At 33.5% G+C, this 27,348-nt stretch overlaps 1 protein-coding gene across 1 annotated transcript in view; it reads left to right on the top strand.

Moving 5' to 3' along the window:
* Positions 1-27,348, top strand: part of LOC126979885 (tachykinin-like peptides receptor 99D) — a 111,996-nt gene that overhangs the window by 60,612 nt on the left and 24,036 nt on the right. The window contains exon 2 of the mRNA XM_050829460.1: positions 22,783-22,924. Within this exon, the coding sequence (XP_050685417.1) occupies positions 22,796-22,924 (129 nt within the window). The 5' untranslated portion in view covers positions 22,783-22,795. The remainder of the gene's footprint in view (positions 1-22,782; positions 22,925-27,348) is intronic.

Below are 27,348 nucleotides of genomic sequence, written 5' to 3'. Positions count from 1 at the left end.
CATAAAAAATATTTTTTTTTTTTCCAGAAATAAAAAGAATAATTACGGGTGAACAACCCTTATTACTTAGGGGTATGAAAAAAAGATAGTAGCCGTTTCTTAGAGCTACTGAATATGCATATAAAATTTGGTAAAAATCAGTAAAGTCGTTTAAAAGGTAACTAACATTGTGACACGAGAATTTTATATATAAGATTAGGGTACAATTTTTGCTGCTAATACTAGTTATATTTAATTACTTCAGTTTGTTCTTTTTTGTACTTTTTTCCATTCACAAGAGTGAATCGACAGCCGTGTAAAATTTGTTGTAAGTCGTACATTTGATAACCATATGCCGTTATACTCATCATCATTTCAGTCGGAAAAGGTCCACTGCTGGACAAAGGCCATGATGATCGGTCCTGTGCTGCCCTCATCCAACCTATTCCGGCGATCTTGACCATATCGTCGGTCCATCTTGTGGGGGGCCTTCCAAAACTACGTCTTCCGGTACGTGGTCGCCATTCGAGGACTTTACTGCCCCAACGGCCATCTGTTCATCGAGCTATTTACCCTGTCCACTCCCACTTCAATTTTTTTTTATGGAATACATACGAGCGTACGGGTTACCTGGTGTTCCGTGATCACCGCCCCCCACATTCTCTTGCAACACCAGAGGAATCACAAGAGCGTTGCCGGCCTTTAGATTGAATTCGCATCGATTCAATCTCGCAACCATTGCCCTCGCGTACTGTAGGGCAATTTTGTTAAATAATTGCAATGACAAACTGCACTGCTACGCTTCTTATTTGAGTCATTTATTTGCAGTGTAGTGCTAGTTGATGTATTCTAAAAATGTTCACTGCTACTGCACGATTCCTGCAATAAAACCAATGAACCAATGCTAGAAAATAGGTATGAATTATTAATATAATAGGTTAATAAACGCTCAAAAAACTTAAACTTAATAGCGTATATTGAAATATGTTATTTTATTCTTTTTTAAATTATGAATAACATTTTATAACATATATAATAACATTTAACTAAAGGATCTTGATTTATTTAAGTTTCTTTCGTTGCTTAGTTGAAAGTAATTTAAACATCTATATCTAATTAGAATACGTTCCTATTTTTAATCAATCTAAAATATGGTTATTTTATTGTGAAAAAGTTACTTCTCAAAACGTTTCTTGACATTTCAGTAAATCTGAAATGTATATTAGGATTATGCTTAATTTTTTAAGGTTAGAAATGCATAGAAGTGATTGATATTGATAATATAAAATATAATTATTATTTTTCCATAATCTGTGGGCATATCAATCCAAACCTTTATGTAATTTACATAAAAATTCCCGAAATAACAGTGTAAAAGTTGCTCACGGTTTGGGTACTTCATTAAACCTGTCATTACAAAACTGCAGTCATTATAGTTCAAATATCAAAATAATTTAACAGAATACGATTATTTAGTGGTAAATGTGCAGTCGCAGTGCAGTTTTATTAGTGCAATAGCTATTCCTGCACTGCAGCGTTCCTGCAAAATAACTGCAATAGGCCTGCTTGGTTGATGTGTCAAAATTTGATCCTTTTGTCAGGCGTCGCTCGCGTTGTAGTGCAGTAGCAGTATCTTAATGGAATGGTCCTGCTGAGAACCAATGAATACTCTATTGTAACACCGAAGAAATCCATTCATATCATATATCGATTGAAAATACTGCAGAAGTAAGCAGTAAGTCTAGTGGATTAAAATGTAGACAGTGGCAAAATACCATTTGATGAAGAACGAAATAAATTCATATCGTGAAACAAAATGCTGAAAATGGATGAGGGAAATAAGACGAAAATGAGATACTTCAAAACATTACCGTGATAAATCAGGCAAGACGTGTTATCAAGCGACATCTGTTCGCAACGCCAAGAGATCGAGCCGAGAACAAATTTCTGAAAATAAACAATATGTCAGCTTCATGCGATTTTCCTTACTTCTGGGCTTAAATATCTTATATGTGATGTATGTTCAATACGCTCAGTTGACATATTATATATTACCTCGGCTCTACAGTGTCTTCGTTATTACGTTCTATACACATATAAGGACATAATATCATTCACGGTCTGATAGCATAAAGGCATAAAATACCATAAAAGGCATTTATTTTCTCAAAAATGATTCCTTTAGAATTCTTTTTGATGTAATTTCTAATATACTAGATACTACTACCACTTCGGAAACAAATGGCGCTCTGAGTGAGAAGACGCGGCGCAAGAAACTCTCCAAGCAATAAAAATATACAATATTGTACAGCTATTTCTATCGCCATAAAATAATCATAATCTAGTCCCAGGATATCCGATCACTTAGATATTCAGCTGTGGAGTAATACGATTTACGAGAGAGCCATTTTTTTATAAAACATTTAAATTTATTTATAGATAATGCCTGAACAGTGGCTGGGACTTTATTATAAAAGTGTATACCCTTAAAGCTATTATGTATCTTATGAAGCCTACTAGAATTAGTTACAGGTAATCCCTAATTTCTAGTGTTATAATAATGAAAATCACTATTAAGAGCCAAAAGGTGACGATTTTGGTGAACGTATATTAAATTTTCATAAATGTACTGACAATTAACAGTCATAATATTTATTTGTTTAAATTTTTCTTTGAGAGACTGTCTGTTACCAAGCTGATATATAGCACGAACAGCTCTCTTTTGCAGAGCAAACACTATATAAATGTCAGCAGCATGACCCCACAGTAAAATACCGTACGTCATAGTGCTGTGAAAATAACTGAAGTACACTAAACTAGCGCTCGCAACATTCATGTACTCTCTAATCTTTCTAACGGAACGGCAGAAGTATGTTTAAAGACAATGTAAGCACAATTTTCTTCCAAGTCGTGTGTCATCTGTCACTGTCCGTATCGGGTTCTAAATTCAATATACATAGCCTGATCTGAATAAATCTTTTACATTGCTGCTTATTGAACAAGAATATTTTCAGCAACTGGAGTAAATGCGGCAATGTATAGATATAGCAGTCAATGATTATTACGGTTTAATTCGTGGCATGTTCCATATTGCGGCTTTGATTTTATTTTATTCCACGTTATTGATGTATGAGTTAGCTGTTGATTTTATATTGAAAATACTAAGGAGGTAATGTCAAGAGTTGCTGACAAACACAATTACAAATACAAATATTTTATTTTGTCTCAAAAGAAAACGTATTATACAAAAAAACATGTAAAAGTTACTACATACTCATAATACCAACTACACAACATTATACATCGCAACAATTAGCTACAAACATTAAGAAGAAGTCTACATGGGTACTTAAGTTTAATAAATGCATCTAGACAAGTAGTTGTTACTGCTAGGACTTCTTAAGTAAACTAGGTACATACAGACAGTAGGTTTATGTGAAACAGACATAAAAGCTGGTGCCTTTTTCCACAAAATAGCTATTTTGCTGGAGAGTAGGTATATAGTTTACATTATGACAACAATCTACTAGTACATGGCTGAGCTCTAACTCCTAAGTTTCCCTGTGTCTAGGATATTAGTACTCCCCGTGTATCGGTCGGTTATTGCATAGTTCATGAATGTGTAGGTTTGACTATTATAATGCACAATGTGAGTAGTAGTTTAAAAATTTAAAGAAGGAGAAACAACTAAATAAAATAAGATAGTATTCCATGTAAGTAGGTAAAATATGATTTAAAGGTATGAATGTAATACTGACAGTTTACGACTTTTCAATCAAAATCGGTCAGAATCACAATAGATTTATATAAAATACTTTTTAAGGATTAAAACGCGTAACTGTGTTTTTTTCATTAGATTTTAAGTAATTTGTGGTAAATAGTTTATTATTGTGTAATTTGTGGTATGTGCCATATTTCCTCTTTGTTTTGTTTATACGACGTGATTTGCTAAATGTATACAACGTCATTAGATATTTCCTGTATATCTCAGATGTCTTCGATATCTTATCGTTCTTAGATAACTTCATCTGAAGATTAGTCTCTGTCTGACAGGCTATCTAAAATGTAGGAAAAGTATATAGCGATATTGTAAGCTTCTTTATCCGATAATAGCGGTCGATTGATAAATATATATTTTTTCCTTTTTTAATAAAAACCTTAGTTTTATCATTTTAATTGCAATCTAGCCTCTAGGCTAATTAGTAGTTAAATTTTTACCTAATTTACTTAGAAGGTTTGTTCAACTCTCAAGTTGTGGCTTCATCTACAGGATCTACTTTACAGTTGATAACCTGTTCAACCCCAATGTTGAAATTGACTTGAGATTTCGCTTCACTTATAGGATTAATTACACAATAAATCTTGTATGCTTTTACGATACATCGCTCGAACGGTGGGCTCAGTTGGAAGGAGCGCTCGTACGGAACGCGAGAGGTCGCGGGTTTAAGTCCCGCATCATTCAAAAAATTTTGTTTTCAGTTTTATTTGTGTAATTAATCCCAGAAGTGAGGGCTATCACTTTAAAAATATAACAAATTGTTTACTTTTTAGGGTTAAACTAAGAAAGTGTCCATTACCACTTTTCTTATTGTCTTTAGTACAGTTAGTGTTTGTTAGTTTCATTATTCAGTGCATTATATTACACTAGCTTTTCACTGCACTAACTCAACAGGTTGAGTTCTTTTAAGTCTTCTCAAAAGGTTCGTGCTGTCGAGGATCTGCATAGCCTCGGCGTTCACATGATGATGAAGTCTTAGCTCATGAGCTTCTGTATGTTTGGGCCAACCCCAAAGTCGAATACCATAAGACCACACTAGCATAAGGATCTGTTTATATAACAGGATTTCGCTTAAATGTGTTAGAGCAAATAGAAATAATAAAATACATAAATAACGTGTTTACATTGTTGAATGAACAAACAAATTTAGTCCCATCACCTTGGCTACGTATCTCTTCCGAGGGTAATACGTCACAACAGCCGACCGATCACAGCGCGTCATTTCATGGGACGAAGGTATAAAACAGCGGCTTCCGGCTCATTTGATTAAGTCTCGTGCCAGATAAGAAGACCGTAGTGTACACAAGTTCCAATCTCTGGTCATTTTAAGTACGTTGGTTTATACATCCGCTGTGTTTGATGTAATGAACCGTAAACACTTTGTTTTTTTACTGTTTAAGTGCAGATTATTCGTCTCAAACCAACGCACTATCTTTGAGAGTGCATTGTTTACCTCGTCATCAATATCTGCGCGTCGCCTCACTTTAAAAATAAGTAAAGTATCATCAGCAAACAATACAATCTCATGGCTATCATCTACCACAAACGGTAGATCGTTAATATATATAAGAAACAAGAGAGGACCGAGAATAGAACCCTGTGGAACACCTATTCCCACAGGTTTACCCGAAGACTGTTTGCCATTTACATCGACTATCTGAACTCTTTCGCTTAAATATTAATATTACTTGAGATACCTTGTATATTCTGGTGAACAATATTTATGAGCTTAAATACATAGAGCATACTTTTGCCGTTCCAATATCACAATGTAAACGGTATGTTCGATTATGTGTACCTATAGTACATCACTGTCACACATAGATCGGTCCGTCAAGCTATCTATGCAACAGTATATATATAGTATATATATAGTATTCTAACGGCTGTTTTCAATAACGTATCTATCCTTAGTTTAACTTACTAGACGTAGCTTTTTTTTATCTATCCTTTTAGGCTTACTTACATTTCAATAACCTATTGACAGATAGCATTGGACTATAACTGTATTGGACATGATAGATAAGATCTTATCATTAAACGGTGACAGCATTGTATCCGTAAGTTAAACTAAGGGTAGATAGGTTATTGTAAGCGGCCGTAAAACTATATTGAACATAACTGTGGATAGATAAGATCTTGTCATTAAACGGTGACAGCAATGTATCCGTAAGTTAAGCTAACGGTAGATAGGTTATTGAAAACGGCCAATATTCAATTATGTGTTTATAATTATGACCTATAGAACGTCATTGTTACACATTGACAAAACAAAATTGGATACGCATCATCGGTCCGTCAAGTTATCTATAAGATAGTATATTCTAAGTCTTTAGATTTAAACGTGAATAAATAGCGCATATCTCACTGCTATCATCATCTCTTTAATAAAAGCGTATACTAAAACGTACATCCGCACTGTTATTAATATTAAAATGTTATGATACCTGTATAATGTTCAATAAAATATATTTGTTCAACCATTTTTAGGAACTCGTAAATCACTCATTGGCAGTTTGTTTACGTGATAGAATTATGTTTAACAAATTCAAAAATATTCTTTTAAAATACGAATTAAGTAGTATTAGAGTTGTTTAACGTTTTAAACGTGACTTCATTCCCCCGCTATGTTTTGTTTAAGCAATGTGCTTATTGGTTTTAGAGATCTCTTTTAATAAAACAATAAAATCAATCAAAGCGCGGCTAAAGCATTAAGACAGAAGAAAGAAAGAAAAAACATTTATTTCATAATACACACAAATAACAAAATGAAGCAACTTAAAAATATACAAACATAAAAACGTGTGGTGCTTAAAAAATAAGCCACTCAGCGTGTGTTTCAACACACGCGGGACACATGAACCTCAAAGGCGATACCTCGCCTGAATGAAATTATTACTATACTAACTAAACTTAAAAACAATTAACTACTAAAATAAGCATAAAAACAAGAACAAACTTAAAAAGACTAATTATCTATATATACAACGTGAACCAGAAAGGGTATAACATCCCTTCAATGGTACGTTATTTGGGTCATATGCAATAGTATGGTGATGTTTAAGTTTTAATAAATAAATAAAAAAAAAGAAAAAGACTTCACTACGAAATAAAAATATTATTTTTCAATTTCTTTTCTTAGACAACCCTAAATTTAAAGAGACTGCCAGTTTTAGGCGGGGCCTTTGTTTATAAACAGAATGAGGTCACCTACCTATGGACTTAAACATAAACAATAATCTATGATTAAGGAGTATGCACACTACATGAAATGTGGCTTGTGTCTATGTTATTATTCATTATTTTTTTACTTCCTGTTATTGAAACAAATAAACAAAATAAGAAATTACATTACATTACACAGTTTCACGTCTGTATTCCTGAAGGGTTAGAGGTGTATTTTTTCCACCCACGTTTCACTATGTTTAATTCCCACGTAATAGGGGGCGAGCATCTACATTTCTGAACTATGGGCTGCTAGTGAGAAATTTCCTACGAAAAACTCAATAACTGCCCCATTCCATACCCAGGCCGGGTACAAACCCGGTCCGGGAACGGAGTACATATTATTAATACGAGGATGGTCAAAGATATCCATATTTGACAAAAAAAATCCGTGAAGAACAATTTCTTAATAGGAGTCTATTAGAATTATCTTTATTGGATAAAACATTTTTGAATTAAAATGTCAAGACTCATTTGCCCAGTAATAAGAACAGCTACAGTGCCATTCAGAGCAAACCATAATAATGCTTACACATTTTTGCTTCACGGCAGAAAAAGGTGTCGTTGTGGTACCCATAATCCATAATCCACAATTACAAATTTGGAATTATTTTGAATGTAACTTGAAGAAAACTTCAAATAATTCTACATTGAAGTGCTTACGTAATAACTTATAAAAAATATGAATTCATTTAATTTCGAACATAATAAATAAATCTTGAATTAAAAATGGTGCAGTATGTAGGGTACCTTTAGAATAGACATTTACACACACACAGAGCAGTAAATATTGTGTTTCAAAGCACAATTCAAAGAGTCGCAGACAGGCCGATCTTTTCAACCTAACATATTTAAAAAAACACAAAATGTAAAAACACAGTTACAATTACACTAGTTTTTATCTTTTAAACGAGTTTTATTTAAATTTGTAACACTCGCGGAAATCAGAGTAAATACTAACATAACATAGTTTCATAATAAGATTAGAATTAAAAAAATCTTTATTAGGTAAATACATAACTACAGTAAACAACAACAACAAACAAATTTAGAAGTATTTTCAATGTCAGCTAAAGCAAATGCACATACAAAATAACTTTGTCTTCATGGAAAAATGAGAACACAAATGCATCACAGCTGCAATGAATGGTAGGCATTTTACTATTATCTGATATTATGTCACATCTACGTTTTTCATCTGTTTAAGGTCAAAGAGAGTTCAAAAAAACAGCTGATTAGGGTTGAGGGAATTATAGTTTTTGCGAAAACTTAGCACTTTAAATATTGTATTAAAATATAATGCTAATTCATTTCTGACTTACATAGTCATTAGAGATGACTTAAGGAATGTCTGGTTCAAAGCATAGTATACCCATTTAGTTTCACCTTGTATAAACGTAAAAGTCCTGACTGACTGACTGATGCACTCACTTAAATCAAAGCCCAGCCCAAACCGTTCAACCTAGAAAGCTGATTTTTTCACAACAGGTAGTTTACATAACGTTTCCACTAAGAAGGGATTTTTGAAAATTCCACCCTTAAGGGGGTAAAAAGGGGGTTGAAAGTTTGTATGGGCATGGAGTAAAATTTTAAGTAAGAGACTTGAAACTTTGCGTATGGACTCCTTATTACAATACAAGAAAATGATTTTCAGCGTTTTGAAAAAATTCAGCCCTAAAGGGGTTAAAAAGGAGTGCAAAGTTTTTATGAACCGATTTAGATGAAATGGTATAAAGATAGTTTGAGACCCGGGGAAGGACAAAGGATAGTTTTTATCCTGGAAATCATCTCCTAAGGGGATGATTTGTCGGGTCGATTTCTAAATAGGGTGCAAAGTGTGTACGGAGAAACTCTTTTTTTGACCTATAAAAAATAGGGGGTTAAATAGATTCTTTTGACATTTGGTTACATGTAGGTATGAAGTGCCCCCCTCAATTTTTTTTAGGATGCCGTACCTAAAGGGTAAGAACGGGACACTATTACTAAGACTCCGCTGTCCGTCCGTCTGCCTGTCTGTCTGTCTATCTGTCTGTCCGTCACCAGGCTCGATTAGTTTGCCATAGCAATCTTCCTCGAAATAAGATTATCATAATATGTTGGGAACGGGAGCGAAAACGGTAGCCGGAACTGGAATAGGAAATGAGATAATCTTCAATTCCAAAGTTATTATTTCTAAAACTCTTTATCTACGCGGTCGCGGGCATAAGCTAGTAATTAATAATACCTAATAATGACAAATAGTAAGATAAAACAAAACAAAAAGTTCTTCGTCTCTTTGAACACAACTAATGCTGGAATACTGCCTTCGATATTCATTTCATAGATGAGTTTTTATTTTTTAACTTAAGGGAATTAACAGGCAAGGGGGCATAACATTTCCCAGCACTTACAATATATATAAAAAATTATATTGTGTATAATTATCCACAAAATAAAGTGATCAGTGCGACTAACGAAGTTTTTAGTTAAGTAAATTTCAAAAAAATTACCACGTCAATAGAAAAAAATATATGTATCAGCTAATTTATCGTTAAATTATAAAAAAAAATCGTCACAAGTCAGCTGCTGATCTAATGGTATTTGTATAAATATAGATTTCGAGGTTATTATTTCTCTAATCATAGCAAAATTCCGCGCCGCATAACAACGATTCATAGTAATAATAATATTAACACACTTTTTACACAAATTATCTTGCCCCAAGTTAAGCATATATAGCCTGTGTTATGGGTTACAAGACAACGATATATTTAATACAATATACTTACTTAAACATACATATATTTATATAAACATACATAAATACATATAAACATCCATGACTCGGAAACAAACATCCATATTCATCATATAAATGCTTGCACCTACCGGGATTCGGACCCGGGACCTCTAGCTTAGTATGTAGGATCGCTAACCACTCGGCTATACAGGTCGTCTATATAGTATCTGAAAGTTGTATAGAGGATGTAAATACTACATACTAAGAGACGGGACTGTCCACAGAGCAGAAAAACTAGTTATTACTGTTCTGTGGGACTGCCTATGTTAAAATTGTTTTTATGACAATTTAGTTTATTATGACACGTGCGTGCAGTGATTTGACATAAGTTTGAAGTTTGACATAAGTTTGAAGTTTTAGTAATAACAATATTATGACGACGAGGTATAAATAGTTTACTCATTTGTTTAGGCATGACTTAAGGCCGTTTCCAATATTCAGTCTATCTCTTACTTGAGATATAATTAATAACTATAGTTGACTTTTTTGTCCCAATAAACTTATCGTCTTACCTTATAGCCTATCCCTATGTCCCTATAACCTTATAACCTAGCTTGCCAGCGATAGATGTTTGTATAGAAATTGCAATTCACGCGTCCCAATATAAGGCGATAAGAATGACTTATCTTGTATATTGGGACAGCTTCAGATTATTGACAGCTAATTACTGAAAGTAGAAGGTAGTAATTTATCTCTATCTGTAGATAGTATATTGGGTTTGCTCAATAAAACTTACATAGCTTTGGAAAACGTCTTTTGTTTATGTTTGAGTGGATTTTTCAAGGGATTGTTTGTGCTGGGTAACTATTCATAGTTCTTTGTAGAAGTAATAAAAAATTTCACTAAATCCAATTTCTTTTATAAGATTTTACTTAATATATTTATCAAAAAAGATATATTTGAAATAAAAGACGCAAATAATCCAGTTGATAAATCATTAGACATAAGCACTCACCGATTTTTAAAAAGCATTTTCTCTCTTTTATTTTCTACTTCATTTATATTAAGTTTTTTTATTATTATTTCAGCACGGAATCCCAATTGTGAGCCAGAATCTCATTTATCTGCTATTATTTTAAATTTATGACCGCTGAAGTGGCTCAAGAGAATATTTAACTGTAAATAATGCCTCTAGTCCACAGCATAATTTTGTTGCGCATAACTTTTGATATGCTTTTAATGGAAATTCCATCTAGTGCTTTATATTGTAAACCTATGCACTGGTTTCTTGTCGGTGATATCACAGTGAATGTGATGCCACAGGCCTTTTTCTCTTTCAAGGGATTGCTTTTGACCACAATTGGATCTTCACACGGGCTTCAATTAAATATTAAATAAAAAAATACATAGGAAACCAACCAATAATAATCCACTTCCAAGTTTATGGTTAGTGCCTTGCCACTTTGTGACATTAATTCGGTTGTGTGCCTGGTCGTCTCCTTCCCTCAACCCTTCATTCCTTCAACGATGGCTGGTTCATGCGTCAACTCGTGAACGGATGCCGCTTGTGGTACCAAGTGCGACTTTCCAAGCCCAAGGGTATCAACGGTGCCTTTCATATGCCGTGAAGCACTAATGTGAAAGCGTTATTGAGTTTCGATCTGAAGGATCTTTTTCGGTTTTCCAAGAATCCTGAGCGGCACTGCATTTGAATGGGCAGCGCGTATCAATTACCATCAGTTGAACGTCCTGCTCGTTTCATTCCTTGTTGTCATAAAAAAAGTTAATTGGGCTAAATTCTTATCCCATATTTTTTCTATGCTCAATTGCAATCCCTTATTGACTGAAATTAATATTTTTCCTTCCTTTTTCCTTTTCATTTTCTGCTCTTCGCCTTCCAATAACAGTTGTACAGAATCTTTTGGTGACGTCCATTTCATAAATCTTAAGCGTTACATATTGGTATTTTTAGGTTCATTATCCGGACGATCGTAAACAAAGACGTATTGTATTTTGCTCCGCAAAAAACCATTTGAAAAGTTAGTAAAAAGTGATTGTTAAGTGTCGCACTAGGCAACAGTTTAAAGTATAACACCATAGCTTCACTTAGTATAAATTAAAATCAAGTTATTTTAGTAATTTAAAAGTTATCAGCATAATAACAAGTGACAATAACATGACTCAACATTGATTCGGTAGCTAGTGTGAATCATCGCCGCGTACCTGTGATAACCGTGCTGCGTTTACTACGCCGTGCTGCGTTTACCGCAACTAGCACGGTGCTTGCCTGCCTACATTATAATATTATAATTATAATATTATAAATCAAGTAAGCCACACTGTTTATATATTTGACTTGACTTGGAATTTAAACTGAGAACCAAATGAATGATAACTTACTAATATTCTTTGAAAAAATGAAAACTGAGCTACGGGAACACACGGACCAAATTATGAAAAAAATTGATGACAAACTCGATCCACTTGTAAAGGAAATTTCAATTCTTAAATCATAAAACCAGAAATTACGGGAAAGAATAGATATTTTAGAAAAAACATCGAGGAAAAATAATATAATAGCATTCGGGATAAAAGAGGAGGAGATCTCGCAAAATAACCTTATAGAAGCAATATGTGAACTAATAAGAAACAAAACTAGAGTTGCTATCAACCCGAGCGATATCAATAATATGTATCGTATAGGGAAACGTAGTGCCGATGAAACCAAATCTAGGCCAGTTGTTATATCCTTTCTGAACCAATGGAAGAAAGAGCACATTATGAAGAATAAGAAACAGATGGAAACTATATATCTAACAGATGACTTCCCAAAGAACGTCTTAGAAAAAAGGAAAATACTACAGAAGCAACTAATGGAAGAAAGAAAGAAGGGTAACTATGCAATTATTAAATATGACAACCTCATAATTCGTGACAATACACATAAAAATGAAAAACGAAAACGAGAGAAATCGATTTCACCAAGGGAACAACAACTTCACAAACATCAGGGTAATGCAAACAGATCCAAAGCAAATAGGACAAATGCCTTTGACTTGCTAAGAGCAAGAAGTAACTCTCTCACTGCTCTCCCTTCAACTTCTAAAAATGAATAGGAGTACGACAGCCGGATAAAAAGCAATACATTAAAAAAAGCACAAACAAAGTTCCCCACCCCGGCTACTCACCATGGGGACAACGACAACTACCCTCCAGAACTAAAAAACACTATTATAAAAAGTAAATTCAAATTCAATATTGCTACATTCAACGTGAGAACCCTAAAATCCGAAGAGCGACTTATAGAACTTGAACAAGCACTGGGACAAATAAATTGGAATATAATCGGAATTTGTGAAACTAGAAGAGACCAATAATACATACAAGAAATAGAAAATAGATATATTTATTTTAATAAGGGTCTCATTAAAGGAAAGAATGGAGTTGGCTTTTTAGTGAAAATTTAAATGAAAGAAAGAATTAAGCAATTTATAGGTATTTCTGATAGAATAGCAATATTGGTCGTAGAATTGCCAGGCTACAAAAAAGAATGGACAATATTTCAAATATATGCGCCACACGAACTAGCAACAGAAGAACTCTACATTGGAGAAAATCAAATACGACAATCTTATAATAATGGGAGATTTCAATAGTCAAATTGGAGAATATACCGAACGAGAAAAAGGAATCATGGGCCCGTATAGCTATAGCAAAAGGAATGATAATGGTCACAGATTAATCAATTTTGCTTTCGAATTCAATCTTACTATTACAAATAAACTTTTTAAGAAAAACAAAAACAGAAAATGGACATGGGTCTCCCCTGATGCAATTACTTATAACGAAATTGATTTTATTCTTACAAACAGACCGCGAACATTCGAGAATATGGATGTCGTCAATAGTTTTAATTTTAGCTCTGATCATAGAATTCTAAGAGGAACTATGAAATCTAAAGAAACAAGATCCAGATATATTAAAAAACCAAACAGAGGAAGAATATCGCTACTGATTTCAGAGAACCTATTGGACGATTTTGAAAAGAAACTTAAACAAGAAATATACAACAATAAAGATGAAACTATACAAAACTAATATGATATTCTAGAGAAGAATTTAATTGAATTCAAGGATAAGTTAATTACACGTAAAGAAAAAAGGAACAACATTGAAAACGAAGCGTTGACACTATTGGATAAGAGAAAAGATTTGTTGGCTGATCGGAAAACTCATAAATAAGAAATTCAAGACATAAGTAAAAAAAAATAAACGAAAGCATTAGAAAATATAAAAGGAAAGTGGCTACTGACACAATTATAGACCATATAGAAATAACGGGTGGAGTGAAAAGGGCACAAAAATCTCTGGATCGTAACAAAAAGTGGATTCCTAGATTGTTGAATACAAAAACAGAAACGTGTCAAACATCGAGAGAACATATATTAGAAATAGCAACTTACTTCTACAGCTCCTTGTACGAAGATCACGAAATAGAAACAACAGATTTTTATTACAGAACGGCACAGTTTGAAGAACAAGTACCACCTATACTACAGAGTGAAGTCAAAAAAGCTATAAGATCTCAAAAAGACGATAAATCACCTGGAGAGGATAACATATGTAATGAAGTGATAAAAGGAACTCTTCTTAAAACAATTACACTAATAACAAATCTATATAATGAAATAATGAAGACAGAACAAATACCAAAACAGTGGACAGAAAATATAATTACATTACTTCATAAAAAAGGAGATACACAATTAATTGAAAACTATAGACCAATAAGCTTAATGCCCAACTTGTACAAAATATTTTCTAAATTTATTTTGAATAGAATAACCACAACATTAGATGAGTCGCAGCCAAGAGAACAAGCTGGTTTTAGAAACAAATTTTCAACGATAGACCATAGTAATTAAACAACTTGTACAGAAATGTAATGAATATAACCAACCATATTATTTAGGATTCGTTGATTACAGTAAAGCATTCGACTCTATAAAACACAACTCTCGCTGGACTGCACTAAAAATACAAGGAATTAACGGCAAATATATAAATTTAATAAAAGAAATTTATAAAAACAATAGAGCAAAAATTAAATTGGAAAGATTAGGACGAGAACTTATGATCACCAAAGGTGTGAGACAAGGAGATCCGCTATTCATGATATATCACCCAAACTATTTTCGGCTGTTTTGGAACAAATCTTTCGAAAATTAGAATGGGAGGATCAGGGAATAAACATAGATGGTCAACGCCTACATCATTTAAGATTTGCGGACGACTTAATTATTATTGCCCAAGATCCTAAAACGCTCCAAAAAATGCTACAGGATTTGACCCAAGAAAGCAAAATAGTGGGTTTGGATATTAACACTGAAAAAACCAAGATAATGACTAACAGATCACATAAACTTATAACAGTGGACCAAAATACTATCGAATATGTTGAAGAATATACGTATTTGGGCCAAATAATAGGCCACAAACCTCATGGACAAGGAAATAGAGCAAAGAGTGGCAAGTTCTTGGAGAAGATACTGATCTTTAAAATATATAATTAAAACTAATGAGCTCTCGTAGAAACTTAAGAGCAAAGTTTTCAATATGTGCATTACACCTTGCATGAAATATGGGTGCCAAACATGGTCCTTAACAAAGAAAAATATACGAAAATTGAATGTGTGTCAACAAAGCATTGAAAGAAGCATGTTAAAGATCAAAAGGAAAGACAAGGTACGACTAACACAAATCAAGAAGAAAACGAAATTAGAAAGGATAGACAACACTATAAAAAGATTAAAATGGCGATGGGCAGGAAACACCTTGAGAAGCAATATTGATAAATGGACAAAAAATATTATTGACTGGTATCCAAGACAAGGGAAAAGAAATCAAGGAAGACAACCCATTAGTTGGGAAGATGATTTTAAAAAAGTGGCTGGACCAACGTGGAGACGATCTGCTCTGGACAGACACAATGGAAATTTCTGGAGGAGGCCTATGTCGGAAGACAAGCGAACGATGTAGAAGATTAAGAATATCACTTATATAAGATTATTACTTAGATAAGAATAATACTTAGATTATTATTACTTAGCTTTGAATATTACTTAGTTTACAATATTATTTAGATTAGATTAGACTATATATATTGTATGAATCTTAAATTGTTTGCAATAAAGGCTTATTAATTCATTCATTCATATTTATTTATTGCACAACAAAGTATACAGAAATATATGCAATATAATATGGACAAAAAAGTTTAGAGCTACTTCAATTAACGGCGCAAATAACATTCATAAGTAAGAAGCAAATAAGTACATTGAAGAATAAAATTTTGATGATTTAAAAATTAAATCATAATTATGTCATAAGTTTAAAGTTGACTTACAATTAAATCAAATCGATTTGATTTCTAAAGTCGATTCACTAAATAGTCCTAAATTAGAGATCAGAAATTGAAAGCGGCATTGAGCCAGATTCTTTTAAATTACGCAAAAATCTTCATTACAAACTCAACAGAATCGTTATTAGCATCGGCTCACAAATGTATTTAATTAGATTGTTTTATAGCCACTAGCATTTTCGAGGCTAGAGCATATCCGATTTATGCTTGTAATATGAGACGATAATGAAATGGCTAGGCGTGTCACATGCTTCTCATTAACAACTGCCCTGTGTAGGCCTGCTAATCCAAATATATCGTGTTTGTTTGTTGAATGGTTAATCTGCAAAATGTTACGTAAGTCATTAATGATTAATTCCGCAATACCGCTGACATAGCTGACGACCTGTATAGCCGAGTGGTTAGCGATCCTACCTATTAAGCTAAAGGTCCCGGGTTCGAATCCCGGTAGGTGCAAGCATTTATATGATGAATATGGATGTTTGTTTCCGAGTCATGCATGTTTAAATGTATGTTTATATGTATGTTTATAAGAGTTTATGTATATTGTATTATATATATCATTGTCTTGTAACCCATAACACAGGCTATATATGCTTAACTTGGGGAAAGATAATTTGGGTAAAAAGTGTGTCAATATTATTATTATTATTATAGCCTTACGGCTGTTCTGAATCTGAAGCTGTCCCAATATACCCGATAAGTCATTCTTATCGCCTTATATTGGGACACGTGAATTGAAATTTCCATACAAACTTCTATCGCTGGTAAGCTATACGTCGTCCCATTGACAGCGTGTACGGATAAGGTGAGTTACCGTCGATAAGTTTATTGGAACAGAAAAGTCAACGGTAGTTACGATTTTTATCTCAAATAAGAGATAGACTGAATATTGGGAAAGGCCGTTAGTAGTTTATTGAAAATTCCGATTAATACCAATGGGTGGCTCGCTTGCACAGGATGCCGGCTGGATTATGGGTACCACAACGGCGCCTATTGCTGCCGTGAAGCAGTAATGTGTAAGAGTTACTGTGTTTGGTCTGAAGGGCGCTGTAGCTAGTGAAATTACTGTACAAATGAGACTTGACATCTTATGTCTCATGGTGAGGAGCGCAGTTGTAGTGCTGCTCAGAAATTTTGGCGTTTTTCAAGAATCCTGAGCGGCACTGCATTGTAATGGGCAGGTGGTATCAATTACCATCAGCTGAACATCCTGCTCGTCTCGTCCCTTATTTTCATTAAAAAAAATCATTTTTCAATCGTCAAATTATCAAAATGCTCGAGACTTGTGGCAGAATTCGCCAATTGAGGATGCCTGGTGGAGAGATGAATTGGTTAAAGATACATTTCAATTATTTCTGCAAAAAAGCGCTTAACACATTTTCTTATATCGTTAAGTTCGATTGTTAAATTTGATGTTTTAACCGACTCCAAAAAGGAGGAGGTTCTCAATTCGATTAGTGTTTTTTTATGTATGTACACCGATTACGCTGAGATCTATGACTCGATTTACATGATTCTTTAGTTTGATGCAGATTGTTTGCCCCTTTTTTCCCATAAAAATTTGACTTATTTTGACGGAGTACTTTACATTTTATGAACATTTTTTTTTAAATTTTTGTTAATTTGTATGGTATATCGTTTTGCAGTAGATATAGTACAGAATATGGTATTAGACACTAACTTGTAATGATTTAACTTACATTGATAAACATTACAAAATAGATTATTCACTGAATTAAAATGAAAGTACCTCAGTTGACTTGTATGAGTAACAAATGAAATAATATTATTTACCGACTTCAAAAAGGAGGTTCTCATTTCAATGTATTTTCTTTGTTTGTTACCTAAAAACTCTCGACAGGGTTAAGCGATTTTGATGATTCTTTTTTTATTTGAGAGCTGGTGCTTCCCGTGGTAAAGTGTATTTGAGTTTTTTTATAGTATTATTTTGATATTTCGCTGATTTCTTCCATTTACGTTTGCTGCAACGTTATATGCAGAAGTCTAGTCTAGTATGTAACGTAAACCTTACATTACATTTTCACCCTCTTTAAATGATTCGGATCCAAACTTTGCACACTTATCAAGGACTGATGAGAATACAATAATTTCAACAGTCTGTCCCACTTTTATAAGTTTGGAGTGTATGTCTGTTTGTATGCAACTGAATCTTCGTGAACGAACCCTTTATAAAGTGGGATTTATTAAAAACTTTTCACACTGGTCAACGACTGATGTCAATTTAATAATTTATGTGATACAGTTAAAGTGGGAGGCTCCTTTGCACAAATGCCGGCTAGTTTAAGGGTACCACAACGGCGCCTATTTCTGCCGTGAAGCAGTAATGTATAAACATTACTGTGTTTCGGTCTGAACGGTGCCGCAGCTAGTGAAATTACTGGGAAATTGAGACTTAACATCTTATGTCTCAAGGTGACGAGCGCATTTGTAGTGCCACTCAGAATTTTTGGGTTTTTCCAAAAATCCTGAGTGGCACTGCATTGTAATGGGCAAGGCATATTAGTTACCATCAACTGAACGCCCTGCTCGTCTCGTCTCTTATTTCCTTAAAAATAAATAACAAAAAAAATTAAATGAATTGAATTTGCGTGGCGGGTGAGGATCGAACCGGTCGTTCCGTGGTAAAAGTCAACGGGTTTTGTCTATTGATTCACTGAAGCCTTAACTATCAAATCCAGGTTAAGATGTTAATCACAGTTAACGAGTAAACTTTAATATGTTCGCAAACTCTTACACCTATCAAATATCCTCGAAATCAATACCCAATTTCTAATAAAAGTGGATATAAATTTATATGAGCTCGGTACAAAAGGTTGACGCTAAAGAGGCCGTAATAAGTTCTGGTCTCATAAAATCTTTACGCAGAGAATTTCCCAGTCACGTTCACACTTTATCACGCTATGTCCACTTGGGTGCCTACACACCTAATCGTGATATATATATACCCCTAAATTACATAACTACGTTGTTTCCGGCAGATAATCACTGACCATTTTATAATTATTGTAGACATCGTCCTTAAAAATAAACTTGGTATAAAGTTATACCCGTTAATAAACCAAGAATATGAAAAATGTTTACAAATAGACATTTTGACTATGATTGTTTTATTCGGACGTATAACGTTTCCCGTATTTATTTGCAAGGCTGCTTGACATTAGTACTTCAGAATTATCATTGTATTGAAAGTGTGTTGTGTGAAAGCTATATACTCAACATTTGGATATTGTTAGTTTATTCTTAGGTATAACTTAATACCAAGTTTATTTGTAAGGCCGTTTGTTTATAGGCTACTTTTGATCCCGGAACAATGTACGGTTATATTTGTTTCATAGAATGGATATATTTGTTTTACGTTAAATTTAGTATTGTGTAAGATGAAAGTGACTTCGTTTGAGGTGATAGTGATAGTACACTATATATTGATAGACAATTATACACACACTGCATCCTTACTCATTTAAAAGATTTTAATTAAAAAATTCACACTAACACTAACAATAAAAAAAAGGATTTAACCATAATTGTTACACGAAGAGCTAGTCATATTGAGCTACCAATAGTTCGAAGTAATTATAGAAACCAGTCAATAACCTTTGAGTGAGCTCAGATATATATCAACCTACCCTCAGAAATAAGAAATGCCAAAACATTAACTTCTTTTAGGGCGAGTTTTCAAAGACATATACTCAATAGTTATGAAACGTTTCAATGACATAAGTGCGTTGTTTTGTGTTTTATCTATTTGCCTTACATTGAATTGCACTACCTACCAAAATCAATGTTTGTAAGAACCTACCTTAATTGTTAATTTGTTAATTTCACATGTAAGTGACAATACGTCTTAGTGAGAATAAACTTAAAGTTATTTAAACCTAATAGCAACCGTACAACTATCGCAGGCTTATTTTTTTCTTACCTGAAGGCTCATAGAAAGAGTCATTCCCATTTGCCCCCTAGTATAGGGCACTCAGTATATTCACTTGTTTGGATTATTATATGCTTTTTAATATAAAAGAAAGCAGTAGATAACCACAGCGGGAGCGTTTTCTGTGCCAAGCGGGCGCCGTAGATAGTAATTTAATTAATCTTGAAAATTTTGAAGTTCGTGCCAAGATAATTTAGCCTGTGAGATGGGCATGTATAGTAAAAATAGCTGCCCCAACTGGATACTTTCTACATTTATTTTGTTGCTAAAAAAACAATACACACTGCAGTAAGATTAGTGATATCCTAGCAAAAAGTAATCCAAATGTTGAGCTTAATTTTATTTTGGCAGCAATAGACGTAACCCATTTTTACATGCTAGAGGCTAGTGGCCCAGGGCACTACATTTTTCAGATACATGAAAATCGAAAGTGCCATACGGCACACAACGATGAGCACTGGCAGACCGCTGCGCGCGCAACAAAATCACGCCAATCTAAGGCATACCGCCGCCCGGGGGTACTTGCCGATTTCCAAAGGTTAAATGTTATACCCTTATAGTGATGATAAGGATTAGTTGGTACCCCAGGTCATCATCGTCGTCGATTTAATTTAAGGAAATGCGTCAACAAATTCAGATGGCCTAAAAGTGCCACTTTCCTCCCAAAGAACAGGATAAAAAGCAAACTCTCCCTTACAGGGAGGGAAAAAGACCTTTTTTTATGGAAAAGTAGGACAAACGAGCGTACGGGTTACCAGATGTTGAGTGGACACCTCCGCCCACATTCTGTTGCAACACCAGAGGAATCATAGGAGTGTTGCCGGCGACAGTAGCGACATCTCTTGTTTATTCTACAAAAGTTATCAAGAAGTACAAATATTGAGCTATCAATTTTTTTTAAGTTTTTTGTGTATAACAACAAAACAATACTTTGTACACTGAACACTTGAAATCAAATAAATATATGTTTATATATTTATTGAGCGAAGCGAAACGAATCTGAGCGGAGCTCCCACCGGGTGACTCCAATTGATTTCTGTGTTAAATTGTTTCTCGGAAATTTCTGGACCGATTTTTAAAATTTCTGAACTCATATAAAGCTTTCGAAATTTTCTAGGTGATTGTCGAGACAGAATTTTGAAATTCGACTTGATTCAATTATTATAATTAAAAACAAACATGATTTACAAATTATTCTAAAGTAGCTCGCGCTATTTATATTTATTTAAAAATTGAGCCGATCAAATCACAGTAAGGTTTAATTGTAAGTAATTTTTGTACACAGACTTACTTTACCTCGCTTCGCTTCGCTCAAATAAACGCCGCAGCGAAGCGGTACGACGAGCGGTTAGGCTACTATAATTTTGTTTTTCAAATTTTATTTGTGTATTAATCCTAGAAGTGAGAGTTATCACTTTAAAAACATAACAAATTGTTTAAAACGCTTTATAAGTTTGACAAAGCACTTGTGATTCTTCTAAAAGTGAGTATGGTTATGAGTTATCTTCTTGTGTCCTTCTCTTTCATAAAAAACACATTTTCTTTACATTATTAAAGAATTTATGATGGTCTTAGTAAGACTATCATTAGTTTACTTTTATCCCATTTTTATCAACAAGTAAAATATTAGCAATCTGAACACGTTGCGAATTCGCCTCCTCAAATATGACGCACACACTTAAGTTATTTCGGATAACAAAATAAACATAGCTCAAGATAAATTCGATTCGATTTAACATAAAAGAGATGAAATTATAAAACACAATGTGATCTTTGTTTACTTTACCGTAACTACTCGTTCAAAGAATTCAATAGAATTAGAGACGAATCTTACAACATTATACGCGGTAAACCTTTAATAAATGCTTTTGGGTTTTTGATTGGTTTCATATTGATTTTGATATTTCACCGGGAATCGCTGTAAATGACGTGTTATCTCAGTTTTGTAAATTGCGCTGTAAAATGTATTATCTGTTCACAACAATACTTTGTAGTTTGAATTCTTGTTTTCGAAGATTTCAAGGGAATTAGATTTTAAACTTATATACATGTACGCTGGGCACTATCCTTATCATTATTGATTGGTTTCTTTATAATATTTCTTCTGATGGTGGGAATACTTTTATATGGGAGAGGAGGAAAAATGAGCGTTCAGATCCTGATTTTAAGGAGATTACTGTGTTCAAGTATGATTATACTAGGAGTGTTGCTGGTAGTTTTTGGGTAGGTGTGGGTGCTTATTTGAAGGTAACAATATCGTATTCTGAGAACTCTATGCTTGTAAGTTCATCCCAACGTTACGGTTTTTAGAGTTTTTTTCATGTAAATAAGGGACAAGACGAGCTGGACGTTCAGCTGATGGTAATTGATACGCCCTGCCAATTACAATGCGGTGCCGATCCGGATTCTTGAAAACCCCCAAAAAATTAAAGCGTTCCTAGAATACCGTAGGTACTATGGAGGAACGCCACACATCTTAACATTCCAGACTATTCAGTTTGTGGTTTTGTTCATTCATTGGTTTAAAAAAACATTTCTTTTGTATTTTTATATAAGCTTCTTGTTCTTCTGCTCCACGTTCTTGATTACGATGTCATACTATAATATTATAATAGCCATATTTTAAAGAAAAAATCATATACTTAATTTTAATTAAGAGTGTAATGCTGATATTATCAATGTATGATAAGAGATGATATTGTCAACAGGTGCGATGCTAGGATGCTGGACGCTTTAGTTCCAACAAGTGCAGCTAACTGGAGCACAACGTTTGACCACCAAAATTTCTACGTCACATTCTACGATGAGACCGTTGGAGATTACGTTAATACGACGCAAAATGTTACAGAGGTATGTAGATAAATCATTGTAATATTTATTAGAATACATACAGTTTTGAAATTGAAAAAGGTATGCTGAAATGGTTTGGCTATGCCGAGAGAATGAATGAAGAACGATTGACGAAGAAAGTGTTTAAGGCCAGTGTGAATGAAAGTGTTGGAAGGGTTATGCGGACGTTTCGAGATCAAATCAGGGACGTCTTGAAAAAAGGCCAGGTCAAGAGTACCCTAAACCGAAGAGCATGTATTAAAGGAATAATGAAAGTGGAAAGCGAAACAAGTATGTAAGGATCGTAGCAAGTGGAAAGAAGTGGTCTCTGCCTACCCCTACGGGAAAGAGACGTGCTTTTATGTACATACAGTTTAAGTCGAATTAAAATATGTTTTATTATTTACGACCACTTCGGAAATGGTGAACTGAAATGGGAATAATTAGTAAAAAAGTAATTGGCACTCCTTTAAATCAATTTAATTTGCAGGTTATGTCAGCACTTTGTACACACAATACTGTAGATGTATTAAACTACTTATTAATAAACTCTTAATACGCAAAAGTGTTAATTTGACGTAAGTTTTATCAATAAATGATATAAATATGTGACAAATGTGATGGGGCAAGGCCGGTTGGCCGTGCAGTGATTTGACATATGTTTGAAATAGAAATTACAGTATGACGACGAAGTATAATCGGGCTAAGTTTGTAGGCGAACAGTTGGTTAAAACGTAGTGGATTTCCGTTTTTACAAGATCTGTCTATCTATCAATGACTGCACGGTTCATACAATCGAGCGAATAGCTTTTTTCTTAGAGAGTTTCGCTAGGCTGGGCTGCTCGGCGCTTGCCTGGCACTCGATCTTGACCGCACTCGCACCACACGTCGATTACACCCGAGCCAACAGGAGTACCGAAACGTACTTTTGGCTACGACATAATTTATAACGTCATACTATCAAAATTAGTATCATGAATATGTATGTATACGTAATATTATACGATATATCGCAGAATTATTGCGCAACGCAAGCCATTCCTAAAATAGGTTTCTTCTGTATGTTACTAAGTGAATTTAGTGATAGCTACTTCAAATGAAGGATGAGACTTATCACTCTCAGACGGATTAGGGACTTGCCTATTGAGATATTCCTTCATATGTATATGAAAGCTAAGTGCATGTTGTTTGTCAGTTTTTTCTAATCTGGCATTGCATGGCTTACCAAATAATACCCTTTGCTTCAACTGATCGGTCACTTCCAATATAGCTTGGCATCTCTATTTTTAAGAACTGAGAAAAATAATTTATCATTTCACTTTCCTTTGTAAATTTATACAACATAAATAATGAATATAACATAAGTAACGGTAAGATTATTTTCTGCCTGGTGAGCTAACGAATTCTCACTGAGTCTAATAATATCTCAACTTTTAGATATTTATAAGACTATTCCATGAATTTCCCGAGAGAAAATTATTGTTTTCAAGCTGACCCGACAGACGTTGTTCTGCATATAATAAATAAAATACTGTTTTTTATGAATTTATTAATAATATTTCATTACATCAAGAATTACTTCGTAATATAATTTGCTCCTTGCTGTTATAATAAAATTATTTCACAGCAGAACTGCCAAACCGGGCGTCAATAAAATTCTCTCATAGACAATAAGTCCATACAAAACAAATATTGAAAATAAAAATAATTATTCGTCCCAAATCGAAATAAAAACAATCCTATCTCTAATGTTGGACTACACATGACTCCATGAAGTAATCCCCATTGAAATTGCTTCATTAGATTAGGAGTTCACTGGAAACAAACATCAGGACACTGGATTTATATATATCCCAACTATAATATTGACTGACGTACAATATTATAAATGTGAGTATAAGTTTGTTTGTTATCCTTTCACGCCTAAACCACTCAACAGATTTCGATGAAATTTAATACAGAGATAGAATGGAGCCTTGAAAAGGACACGGGCTACCTTTTGTTGCGAATAAATAAATTAAGGGGTTGAAATAGGTGACGAGAGTTTGTTTGGAAGTTCGTCATTATCGGGAATGACTCCATAAAACTTTGTATTTAGGCACTTGATAAGACGTAAATAAATATTTAGTCTAGCGTTTTTAAAATTTCGACCTGTGTAGGGATGAATTAAGTGATGAAAATTCGTATGTATGGAAGACCAAACAACGTCACGTTTTCACACCTAAGTCCAAATTTGATTTTAATTATATTTAGTACAAAAATAGACTAGACCTTGGGTAAAGACATAAGCTACCATTTTGGCAAAAAAAGGTGATGAATGGGTTGAAATAAGGGACGTAAATTCGTATGTATGGAAGTCCATGCAATTCGAAACTCCGAATTCGATTCAGCTTTTTGTCATTCGAACACAATTAAATAATTCTATCATATAACATCACAGACATCCATGATGTTTATAAATAAATAAAAATATAAAGACTTTAAAAAGAGAGATTGATTGAGAGAGATTGAACTTCGGAGCTTAAGCTAACCTAAGCAATATATTTAGAGACACTCTACAGATGTTTTTATAGATTTGTAGATTTTTAAATTTTAAACAAAAGAATAGGATGAATTTATGATATTTCAGTAAAATAATACATATCTACGCGTTAAAGTTTATTAACAAAATTTTAAATGTTTTAATAACTAATTTTCAAAAAGAAATTTAATAAGTATTAAATCATGCATGTTTTAAGTGTTAACAGTTACAATGCAATACGTGGGTCGATCTTATAGCTTTTTTGGATTGATATCTCTTTAAGATTTATTGTAATCTATATCTGATTTAGTCTTTTGTAGAACTTCAGAAATATACGATTTTTGCATGCATTATCTTAATATATATAAATTACGTGACACGTTGTTTGTCCGCGATGGACTCCTAAACTAATGATTGGATTTAAATGGAGATTACTTCATGGAGTGCAGTTTAGTCCAACTTGAGAGATAGCATAGTTTTTATTTCGATTTGAGGCTCATAATTATTTTTATTTCCAATATAAGCTTTCTATGGACATATTTTCTGTGAGAGAATTTATTGACGCACGCTGTTACAATTGTGCTTTAAAACAATTACATTATAACAACAGAGAGCATACGTTATGAAATAATTCTTGATGTTATAAAATATTTTGACAAATACATAAAAAACAGTATTTTATTTATTATGTAGTACAACGCCTGTCGGGTCAGCTAGTTATATATATATTTACTACACCCATGCTTTAAATCCTCTAGTAAACTCTCTATTCCATCATCCAAACGAGTGTTGTAATGAAATTCAGTGCAACTTTATATCATCCGTTTTTAACACTCCTTTGAATGACATTATGGTTACAAGGACTGGCTTTTTTAATGTTAGCAGTGAGCTAACTGTTTCAGAATCTTTTATAGAGGATTCATACTATGGTGTAGATAGTGTCTTGTACGCAACTGTTGATAATTAGGTATTAAAACACTCATGCCATTCTATTTGTATGATTTTTCAAAACGCACACTCACACAAACACATCACACACACACACACTCACACATACTCTGTCAGATCACTACTCAAATCATAAATAAATATTTTGTACGTGCTTAAACACATAGATAATGGTTACTTATAACGTCATATTATATTAATTTTAGAAAGGAGTACTTACTTTTTTACTTTTATCAAATATTTTCAACTCATTTAAAAATTTAATTTGAAGCTCACTCATGAACCGGTTTTGTAACTTAATTGTATTTATATGTTCACTTGTTTTCCGCGATACAGTGATGCCTAGTGCGGAAAGCGCTGCTAATTTTGTATTTTTATGTATCCATTTTTGTCAATAAATATAATATTTTCTATTTCTTTCTATTTCTATTATCACATGATATATCACATTATAAACCCACATTTGTGTTTTAATACCCCCTGATTACACAACAGTTACATAAATAACTATTACGGCGCACCGTCCGCTTTTACTTTGGGGCTGTTTTCACCATTCCGGTAGAATGCGATTAGAACAATTCGTATTCAGTTTACGCCTGTAAACGAGTATACAACTTGAATTCCCATTTAACCAAAATAAACTAAACGTAGTTATAGCCACAACGCGTTTAAATGCTGTCCGCCGAATTTCGGAAGTTTACATATTTGATTGCGTTCAAGGGTTCTATCACTATCGTTATCAAAATTTATGTTTTGAAAACATTGAAATTTTAGATTGTGGATTGGTCTTCGCTGCGCTCCAACTAGATACCGCACTACCTAAGAACTATAGCTTTTTTATAATGGCAGCTATTTGATACTTGTGTGCGTGCATCATGCGTGACATTCAATGGCATCTTTCGAATTTTGTAACATACGCTTCGTGTTATTTAACATTGTAGTTAATTAAATACAAATGCTTACTGATGATATGTGA

The sequence above is a fragment of the Leptidea sinapis genome, chromosome 1, assembly GCF_905404315.1.
Source record: "Leptidea sinapis chromosome 1, ilLepSina1.1, whole genome shotgun sequence".
NCBI lineage: Eukaryota > Metazoa > Arthropoda > Insecta > Lepidoptera > Pieridae > Leptidea > Leptidea sinapis.
The sequence above is the reverse complement of the archived record's forward strand: the minus strand, read 5'-3'. Positions and strand labels throughout refer to the sequence as shown.